Here is an 11,247-nt window from a genome sequence, read left to right on the forward strand (position 1 = left end):
GTTAAGCCTCTATCCAATTCCTAGCTTTCACCACTAACTATTCTTATTTAGGACAGCTAAGAGATATAGTAAATAGAATGATGGACCTAGAGTAAGGAAGATTCATCTTCCAGATTTAAATCTGGACTCTGACACTTACCCTTTGAACCTGAAAAAGTCACTTAACTTCATTTGCCTCAGTTTCCTTATCTATAAAGTGAAGTAGAGAAGGAATAGCAAACTACTCTAGTATCTTTGCCAAGAAAATCCCAAATGGGGTCATGAGGAGTCAGACACTATTGAAACTAATGAAATTCCATCACTAAATTATCAGTTATCAGCAGAGGCTAGACTTAAGCTGATATTTAAATCCCATGACCCCCTAAGAATATTTGACAGCCTCCCTCCTGATAAGAGAAATGCAAATCAAAACAACTCTGAGGTACCACCTCACACTTAGCAAATTGGCCAATATGACAGCAAAGAAAGTAATAAATGTTGGAAGGAATGTGGCAAAATTGGGACACTAATACATTGCTGGTGGAGTTGTAAATTGATCCAATCATTCTGGAGGGCAATTTGGAACTATGCCTAAAGGGCTTTAAAAGAATGCCTGCCCTTTGATCCAATAGGTTTGTACTCTAAAGAGATAATAACAAAAAAAAATTTGTACAAAAATATCCATCACCAAGCTCTTTGTCGGCAAAATTTGGAAAATGAAAGGGTGTTCCTCAATTGGAGAATGGCTGAACAAATTGTGGTATCTGTTGGTGATGGAATACTATTATGCTGAAAAAAATAAACTGGAAGAACTCCATATGAACTGGAACAAACTCCAGGAATTGATGCAGAGTGAAAGGAGCAGAACCAGGAGAACATTGTACACAGAGAGTGATTCACTCTGACACAATCGAATGTAATGGACTTCTCTACTAGCAGCAATGCAATGATCCAGGACAATTCTGAGGAACTTATGAGAAGTGATACTGTCCACATCCAGAAAAAGAACTGTAGAAGTAGAAACACAGAAAAAAACAAAACAACTGTTTGATCACATGGGTTGATGGGGATATGATTGGGGATGTAGTCTCTAAGTGATAACCTTAATGCAAATATTTATAATATGCAAATAGGTCTTGATGTACGACACATGTAAAACCCAGTGGAATTGCTCATTGGCTTGGGGGGGAGGAGGGGAGAGAAAGAATATGAATCATGTAACCATGGAAAAATAGTCTAAATTGATTAATTAAATAAATTTTTTCAATTAAAAAAATGTGACCTGGAAACTGCTTCAACTTATCTTCCCAGGATCTAGACCACCATATAACCTCCTGGCTATCTCCTAACTATTCTACCCCTAAGACCATCATCCTCATTCCCCAATATAACCATAACCTTGGACTCAGACTCTGGATTCTCTACCTCTGAAAGAGGAACTTTCCCCTAATGTTCTCCATACCACTTCCCTGTCATCAGCACATCATGCCAACAGATACAACTTCCCCTCCCTCAATCTAGCTCCATTTTATGAATTGACTTTTCCCATTAAAATGACATTAATTTGAAGTTAAAAAAAAGTCTTACTTGTTTATATTTATATTCTCATTGCTTATCACAGTGCCTGACATAAATAAAGTAAATTAATTGTCAATAAATAAATTATCAATCTATTTAATCTATCTATTTATCTATCTATCTATCTATCCACCCATCTATCAGTCTACTTCTATCTACCCATACATCAGGGGTATATGGGATGTTCAGGGAGGACTAGCACCTATGGTTGAGGGCTTGCTGAGCCCTTTTCAGGGGTATTCATCTACCCTTTGGTGTCCATCTCTCACCCAGCTCTCACCTGTGAATCCAAGAAGCTGGAGTATGCATAGCCTCCACACCTCAATATACCTTCTTGGCAGATGAGATAAACTAGATGGAGGGTAGGTAGCACAAGTGTTATTACCTTCCATTTTCCAAATGAGGAAAATAAGGTTCTGAAAGTTTAAGTTACTTGCCCTTGTTATATTTAGGTTTCTTTTCATTAAGTCCAGTGTTTTCACCAACAGGTTACACTGGTTCTGATTTTAATTAACAGGTGAGCCCCTATACACACTTTACCAATCTCCTCTAGTTCCATGTAGAGATCCATTTTTCATCCACCAAGACTGAACACACCAGGATTATCAGTTTTCTAATTCCCCACTCCACAAAGGACTTGATCCTCTACCCAATTACCAAATTCATCATATCACTCAACCTCTCCAGATCTCAGGTTCCTTACTCATAAAGTGAGGAAATTGGGCTACATGGCCTCAAAGGGACTGTGATCCTAAGAGCCTGATTTAATGGCAAGTGCTAATATATTCTTGGGACAGGTAGATGGCACAGAGGACAGAGCTCTGGGCATAGAGTCAGGAAGATATATCTCCCTGAGTTCAAATCTGGCATCAGGCAACTTACTAGTTGTATGACCCTTGGCAAGTCACTTAACCTTGTTTGCCTTAGTTCTCTTATATGAAAAATGGTTTGGAGAAGGAAATGGAAAGCCATCTCATTTTCTCTATCAAGAAAACCCCAAAAGGAGTCACAAAGAGTTAGACACAACTGAAAAGCAATAAATTATATTCCTAGTAAGTTCCCAGTACCAAGTATAAGATCTTATATGTAGTAAAGAATTGATAAATGTTTGTTTAACTTAATTGAATCCTATCACTGATCTCTCAGCCACCTCTTTCAGTTTCACCCAGATCCAAGGCACCAGCAGTTTCCTTTAATAGTCATTGTGGTGCAATTCTCTTGTTCCCAGTTATAGCAGAGACTTAAGTTCATCTAATTTCCATTCCTAATCTTAAGATTATCACTCAATTAGCTCTGCTAAGTCTGGATCTTTGTCTCCTCAGGTATTGCCCAATTTCAGGAAAATTTTGATTCAACAAAATCAGAAAATGTTTATTCAGTGCCTACAATATGTAAGATGTTGCAATATATCTTAATAATACAGATTAAATTTAACAGTGAGCTGTATTTGGCTTGTTTCCATAGAGAGCCAATTGTTACATATTTATCAGCATACCCCTGGTAGAGTCCATTGGGGTTAGTAACTTTTCACACAGTTAGTAAGTATATGAGGTCAGATTTGAACCCTCTTCCTGACTCTAGCTCCTATGTTCTATCCACACTACCATGATTCTCTTGTTGGCTCCTTGTGAATAAATAAATTCCAATAGTAATTGAATAAATAAAATGCCAATCCCATGCCACTTGGTCCTTTCAGCTTCTATAAACCACATATTCTCCTTGCTCCTAAATAGTGAATTTTAAGGTAAGTCATCATAAAAAGTTAAGAGCCCTCAACTTAGCTAATGGACAGAACTAAGTCTGTGAAACTAAAGAGAAGGTAGAAAATCTAGTTCAATGCTTCTCTCGTCTACCTAGATGTCTAGCCTAACACTAACTACATGATAAAGACTTTCTCATGATTTAAAGTCCAGGATGTCAAACACTCCCTGGAGTCAAAATCAGATTAAAATGTGTAACTCCTGTCCCAAGGCCAAGTGATATGGGATTCTCTCCTTATTGATGGAGATGAATGCCTTGCTCCATGCAAGGGGTGAGGCAGAGTTGGGGAGAAGTGAAAGAAGGTCAAGTTTTTACCAGTTTCCTTCCAGTCTCCTTTGGGGACTCATTAAGATTTGAGTCTTCTTTGTTTGTGATGTTGAGTTCCTTTGGGTATTTCTGGCTTCCAGCTTTAAGGGAGAAGACAGAAGAAGCCAAGTCTAACTGAAGGAAAAGACTCTGGGAAGATATGAATGGAGATGACAGGTTTCATTATGTCCTTGTTCCCAGATTACTACTTTAGAGACCATTGGGTGAGATCCAAAAACATCCTTCATTGAATTGAGTTACCTCATTCTCAGTGAAAGAATTCCTTCACTCTGCATTGTCTAGTGCATAATTGTCCTCTGTATACCTTCTTTGATTTGTTTTACTATGATTTGGATAAATGAGTTTCATTGGTATTCTCTCTATGTGTTCATTGTGGGACAGGTATTAGGTGAAAAAGTGATGAAGCCTTGGATATTGAGCATAGGGTTCCTTTTCCCCACAAAATAACAAATTGATCAGAAATTAGATGGAACTCAATCACATCCCCTGGACAAACAATATTTAAGAGAGCATATAGATCTACTTCTACCCTTGTACTCCCCCTGTTGGAGAACAGTGGTGACTTGCAGCTCCAACCTCCTGTTTTCCCTGGCAAGAAGTCCCATTTGAAGAAGGATAAGGAGAGGAGAGGCTAGAGATGTCTGCTCTACTTCCCTTCTAACTACAGTGACAACCACATGCCACAGGTGGATCTCATTCCATGTGTATGTTCCTTTCTCCTTTCTTCTGTTCCTTTCATATAGGGCTCTATTTTGCAACAAATATAATTAGGAAACATTTCACAAAATAAATGAACATTCAGCAGAACATAAATAATGTTCATATAACTTTTTCTGAATCAACATGCTACCTGGAGCTATCTGTAAGATATTTTAGTGGAATCTGTTTCTAGTTGAGTTCGAAACCACTGGTTTAAAGCTGGATATCTTGTTAAGAAAAATTTTATTTCCTAGGAATTCATTAGTTGGGGGTCTCATTGTATGGTGATGATTTCGAATCCTGACTTCCAAAATACAATTTGATTCAGCATTTTTTGAAGACTAAAGCCATTTAAAAGTCCTCTACCAGAAATTTACTTGGATAAATTAGAGGAAGTACCAAGTGCATCCCATACATAAAAATACTTTATTTACAAACACAAACACATGAATCAGACAAAGCTAAAATACAGCACTGCACAGATATTAATGCTTTTTTTATAAAAAGTTTTAAAAATAAAATAAAAGAAGAAGATTTAAAAGTTAGAGCCATTCAACCTTACTCACAGAGATGCTACATAAAACCAGGGTCTGAAAAAGGAGTATCCCTATAGAAAACTGCATTCACTGAAATTTGAATCATGTTATCCAGGCAAAAGGTTAAAAGAAGCATCAGTGAGTTCACTGAAAATTCAACTGGAACAAATTATGAAAAATGATACTGGCCAGAAGGTCCAGGGTGAAGGATATTGAAAATGTTCTCATCCCTCATTGCTTCAGCATTTCCCAAAATTCATGTTACCAGAGTGGTAGATTCTTGGTGGGTGAATTCATTCACTAATTCAAGCATCTTCTAGAGGGAATTGTTGTAAGGAATAGAGTTTGGGGAGAGGGAGAATTGAGGATGAATAGATTTTTCTGGTCCTGAGCAGGAAATATGTGTCTTCTTTTCTCATGACATCACAAAAGAATTTAAAGTATTTTTTTTCTTGTGAATTCATAAAAACAGAAGGGAAATGAAAGAAGGAAATGGAGGTTAAAAGTGCCAATTGAGGGATAGAAAGAAGAGGTTGAGGTGGATGGACTCATTGTCTCTAGAGTTATGTCACTCTGTATGATCTTGCAGCTGGTATCAAAGCCCCAGAGTACGAAAGGCATCTCTTAAGTCATCGATCTCATATAATGGCTGCAAAAAAGAAAAAGAGAGAAATGAGGGGTGTATGGTCCAGTGTGCAATCTTTAAGGAGAGAGTTGAGAGGAGTGAATATAGGTCAAAAGAATGAGTTCAAAGAAAAAGATTTTAAAAGTACAGAACAGGAAAGAATGGAGACAAAGAAATTAAGAAATTAAGCACCAAAACATGAGGCTAAAAGAGAAATTGTTAAAAGGGAAAAATCTTAAAAGAAGATAAGAGTGGGATAGCGGGGTGACACTATGAATAGAGCGCCAAGCCAGGAGGCAGAAGGACCTTATACCTTTCCTAGCTGTGACCCTGCAAAAGTCACTTAACCTTCTCTTCTGTCTTAGAATTTATACTAAGATGCAAGATAAGGTTTTTTTTTAAAGTAAAGATAAGAGATGAAAGATTTAAAAAGAAAGATCAAGAAGTAACAAATTATGAAGCAATGCAAAAGATAAAAATAAAGAAGAAATAAGGGGCAGCTGGGTAGCTCAATGGATTGAGTGCCAGGCCTAGAGACGGGAGGTCCTAGGTTCAAACGTGGCCTCAGACACTTCCCAGCTGTGTGACCCTGGGCAAGTCACTTGACCCCCATTGCCTAGCCCTTACCACTCTTCTGCCTTGGAGCCAATACAAAGTATTGACTCCAAGATGGAAGGTAAGGATTTTACAAAAAAAATAAATAAATAAATAAAATAAAGAAGAAATGAGGAGAAAGAAGGAATAAAAAATGGTCTCAGGGAAAGAGAAAATGAATGATCATAAAAAGAGTAAGAAAAGGAGGCTCAAAGGAAGCTGGGGAACAGGGAACCTCTTACCAAGAGGATACGCCGGAGTTGCCGAGACAGACGAACAGAATTTTCATGCAATCCTTCCCAGGCTTTGAAGGTCCTCTCTCTATTTTCCACAAAGGTGTTCCAACAATAAAAGTAATCTTAGGTGAAAAGGGGGAGGGGGGAGAGTCAGGTCCCAAGTCAAAGTAAACCATATTCTCTAACTAAAGGATGGGTGCATTATTATATAATTATTATATTGTTCATTTTCCACATATGGCAGGTTTGACCCCCTCAAGCAGATTGTGAGCACTGCATTTTACATAAGAGCAAACAAATTAAATTACTTACTCAAGGGCAAACAAGTAGTAACTAGGATAGTTAGGATCTGAATTCAGTTCCTTAAACTCCAAATCCAATATGGGTTCTAATATAATATCCATCTTCCTGTTCTGTGTATTGATCTGTCACCCTCCACATGCATTATCTCATGCCTTTAACCATCTTCCTACAAAATTCTGATCCTAATCTTTGCCCCTGGAGCCAAATTGTAACCCAAACCTGAAACCCTTTCGGTTATATCTCTCCTCACCTCAATGTCTTTTCCTAATTTGAATTTTGAATCCATTTCATCCCTACTCCTGATTTACATAAGGCTTGAAATGTATTTTCCTCTCATATTTCTACATCTTCAACCATCCTAACCTTTGAAAGTCATGATAGCAATCTGGACCCCAGCCCGATGCAGACGTCGAAGTCCCTCTGGCTCAGCTTTCTTGTCCTCACAGAAGTAGAGGCGGGCAGTGAAAATTCGAAGAGTGAGATTAGGGTAGCAGCGAAGAAAGTTGGCCACATGACGAGCACAATCGTAGCAGGGACTCCATGAAGTGAACCATGTCACCCTATAGCATCGGCTAGGATCGAGGTCCCAGGCAGAAATGTATCGAAGGAAGATCAATTCTACATGGCAGCCATTCTAAAGAAAGAAGAGAAAATAAGGGGAAATTGTTAGAGGTTGTAAGGATGATATTAGAAAATAAGTATGGCTTTATTAGTTTAGGGACAAGAAGTAAAGTGACTGGCTTGAGAAATAACTGGAGTTTGAAGCAGAGTTGAGAGAGATGTTGATTTCAGATGTGACAGTTATAACCATTTTTCTATGTTAATTACTCTCTCTGGCAGTTGGCAGAGACACACACTTGGAGACTCTCAGGGCTGGAGGAGGTAACATCTTTGCCTCTCTCTTTGTCTGAGAGAAAGATCCGAAGGAGCTTAGTGTATTCCTTTCCCAACTTGGGAAACACTAGTAACTATCTATTGCGGTTTTATAGATTGTTTAACTCTGAGAAGACCAAAGGAAAACCTGGTCTTTGGTTTGGACTCTGAGTCTTAACTTGACTTAACTTAACTTAACTTAACTTAACTTAACTTAACTTAACTTAACCTAACTTGATTCTTGTTGAGACTCAACCAGCTAGTCTTTGCTGTTTTATAATTTGAAGGTGAGGTTAAGATTTATAAGAATAATAGCAGTAGTTTTTATTTAGATAGTATAAATTTGGGTTGGTCAGATCAGGGAGGATTAGTGTAGCTTGTGAAATACAGGAGAAGCAGTTCCTTTCAGAACCTGGGAGTTTATTTGGGTGGATTTAGAATTCCTTAGAATTAGAAATCCTTTATTTATGCTTATATATTTCAATAGAGACTTTATTTTTATAATAAGAGTCTCAAGCATCTTTGTGCCTGACCCTAAAGGGAAGTTCACATTTGAGCTTTACTTCATCACTGAGGATGCTTTTAATTACCTCTATCAAAAGTATCTGAACAGGTTTTGAACAGTTTGAACCTGATTGGCAAGTTAAACAGTTTTGAAAAGTTTTTTGGAACTTTTTGGAACAGTTTTTCCATCTAAATATTTTATCTTTATAACTCACCAATAAAATTTACAAGGTATTTATTGACCAAATTGAGATGAGGTTAAAGGAAGTGGAGAATAAAAAGAATAATGCTACTTTATGACAAAGCTAAGTAGGATATTTCATTTATTTTTCTATACTTATAAAAAATACTTTCCTAAAATTGAAGAAGATTAGTAATAGCCTGCCACTCCTAGAAACTGCCTATTGATTAGTCATATTGAAAATCTATCTATGAGACAACTAAGTGGCTCAGAGGATAGAGAGCCAGTCCTAGAGAAAGGAAGTTCTGGGCTCAAATTTGACCTCAGACACATCTTAGCTAGGTGACAATGGACAATTCATTTAACCTCAATTACCCAGCCCTTACCACTCTCTTCTCTCTTGGAACTGATATAGTATCGATTCTAAGACAGAACTTAAGGGTTTTAAAACAAACCAAAAAAATCCTTCGTTTGACCTTTTTAAACCCTTCACAACCTGATCCTAACTTACGTAGTTCAGTCTGATTACATATTGCACCCTTTTATACTCTCTATGGCCCAGACAAACTGGCCTTCTTGCTGCTTCTTACACACAATACGCTATCTCTGGTCCCCCTGCCTTGATCCAGGTTGTCCTCATTCCATTCCTCTACCTCTTAGAATTTCTGGGCTCAGGGGGCAGCTGGGTGGCTCTGTAGATTGAGAGCCAATCCCAGAGTTGGGAGGTCCTGAGTTCAAATCTGGCCTCTAATACTTCCTAGATGTGTGACCCTGGGCAAGTCACTTAACCCCCATTGCCTAGCCCTTACCACTCTTCTGCCTTGGAACCAATACAGAATATTATTGATTCCAAGATGGAAGGTAAGGGTTTAAAAAAATAAAATTAAAAAAAAAGAATTTCTGGGCTCAGCTCAAACATCTTCTTCCCCATGAGGCCAGTATTGTTCCCTCATCTCTTAGTACTCACCCACTAACTGCTTTACACTTATTTTGTGTATATTTCATAAAGTCATTTAACTTCTCAGTGAATTAGGTAGAGGTGTCAAGCACATGGCCCATGGGCTATATGAGGCCCCCATCACTCCCAAGTATGGTACAAATCATATTAAAATGAGATTTAAAATATAATAAATCAATAAAGCATAGATTTTCTGTGATTTTCTAAGTTAATATATAGCTGATAGGGATTCCTAGGTATGGTTTAGTGATACTAGTTTCTATTTCCATTTGATACCATTGATCTAAGCAACTTTCTAAGATTCTAAGTTGCAGAGAAAAGAGTTTCTCCTCCTGAGAGTTCCCAACATCACTGGACTCATAGGCTCAGGCTCTATATAATTTATATATGTAGAAGGAACACAGACTTGTTCTAATGTAACCCAAAAACCTCTTCACCCTAGAAGCTTAGTCTATCCTTATATTTCACATACTAGAAGGACCCCAGAGGTGACTAGCTGCCTCAATAGAGCACCAGGACTGGAATTTGGAGGTCCTGGGTTCAAATCTGAACTCAGATACTTTGTAGCTGCATGATCCTGGGTAAATCATTTAACACTAATTGCCTGGTCCTTACCACTCTCCTGCCTTAGAACCAATACTTATTCTTAATTCTAAGACAGGAGTAAGGCTTTAAAAAAACCTTCTGAATGATTGATTCCTTCCAGAACTTGACCAAAATGATGTGGTAAATAGAGAGGTAAGTTTGAAGTTAGGAAGACCTGGGTTCAAGCCACACATTTGAAGTGTACTGGCTGTGGGACCCTGGGCAAATCATTGATCTCCCCCTCCCCACCTCAGGCAATACTTTAAGACTATAAGTTACAGAAAAGATATGAGTTCACATTGGAAGAATGAAGAACTAACAATCAGGATGTTCCTTTGTCAATAGAAACACAGCTCCAGTCCCATTTCACATTTTAATCTACTTTTATATGAACATATCTGCTCCATTAAGTGTAAGTTCCCTTCTTTGCCCAGCACATTATCTGGAACATAGTAGACATTCAATAAATAATAATAGGTAGTGTGTGTATATATATGTATGTATGTATATATGTGTGTATGTGTGTTTTAGATTTATTTATAACATGTTTCCGATTATAACACATGTATATTTTATGTTTAAAAAACACTTTTACAAATATTTTAGCCTCATTTTATCATCAGAACTATCTTGAAAGGTAGATGCTATTGTTGTCTCCATTTTACAGATGAAGAAATTGAGCTAGAGGTCAGGTGAGTTGTTCAATGTCTGACCACAGATCTTCCCAACTCTAGGTGCAGACATTGTAATCCCTAACTGCCCAGTATTTATTGGTTGATTGATTTTAGGAGGCAACTTCTGGGCAAAGTGGGAAGCTAGAGAGAGTGAAAACATAAGTTGTATAATAAAGAAGTAGGAATGAGGGTAGTGCTAAAGAGTACGAGAACTGTTGATTTTGTAAGTATGTGGTAAATGACTGATAGGCAGGAGTACAGGCAAGTATCAGGAATAAATGTAAATATAAGTGAAGAAGAAAGTGAATTAATCCCAGTGATCAAATAACTTGTTTTGCTTTAAACTTCCTAGAAAGTATACTCTGATTGATACCTTGTTGCGAAGATAGCCAAAGTCCAAAGAGAAGGAGGTGGCACTATCCCGACGTTTCACAACATAGCACAGGTAGGTTTCATGACGACCCTTAGCCCATCTTACGTTTTTGAAGTGGTAGAGAAATATCCTTTTTTTCATTAAGAGGCTATGGACAACAAGAAGAAAGAGGAGATTGAAAAAAATTTGTCTTGCCCTACAGTCACTGTAGATATCAATTCAACTTAGAGATACTCATCACTAGGGTCATATTTGACAGGGAAAATGCTATTATCTCTTTTGCTATAGGACTGAGAAATATAGAAACCTATTCCTTGAGATTGGCTCATCAAGAACATGGAACAACCATTATCTAGGTCGTTAGGAAAGCAAACTCACCTCCTCAGTAATTAGCTAATTCCTTCAGACCTTGGAGAGATCTACTGTATTGGGAGAATCATGGAAGCTCTCCAGTCTAATAT

The 11,247-nt window shown here is 37.7% G+C and overlaps 1 protein-coding gene across 1 annotated transcript; it reads right to left on the minus strand.

Moving 5' to 3' along the window:
• Window positions 1–4,757: 4,757 nt before the first annotated feature.
• AICDA (activation induced cytidine deaminase) lies at window positions 4,758–11,005 on the minus strand (the record flags this gene model as incomplete). Its single annotated transcript, XM_007503630.2, has 4 exons — window positions 4,758–5,529; window positions 6,342–6,457; window positions 7,002–7,272; window positions 10,787–11,005. Coding segments are annotated over 4 exons (660 nt in total), but the record flags the coding sequence as incomplete, so codon positions are not given.
• Between the last annotated feature and the right edge of the window lie 242 nt (window positions 11,006–11,247).

This window comes from Monodelphis domestica, chromosome 5 (genome assembly GCF_027887165.1).
Source record: "Monodelphis domestica isolate mMonDom1 chromosome 5, mMonDom1.pri, whole genome shotgun sequence".
Classification (NCBI taxonomy): Eukaryota; Metazoa; Chordata; class Mammalia; order Didelphimorphia; family Didelphidae; genus Monodelphis; species Monodelphis domestica.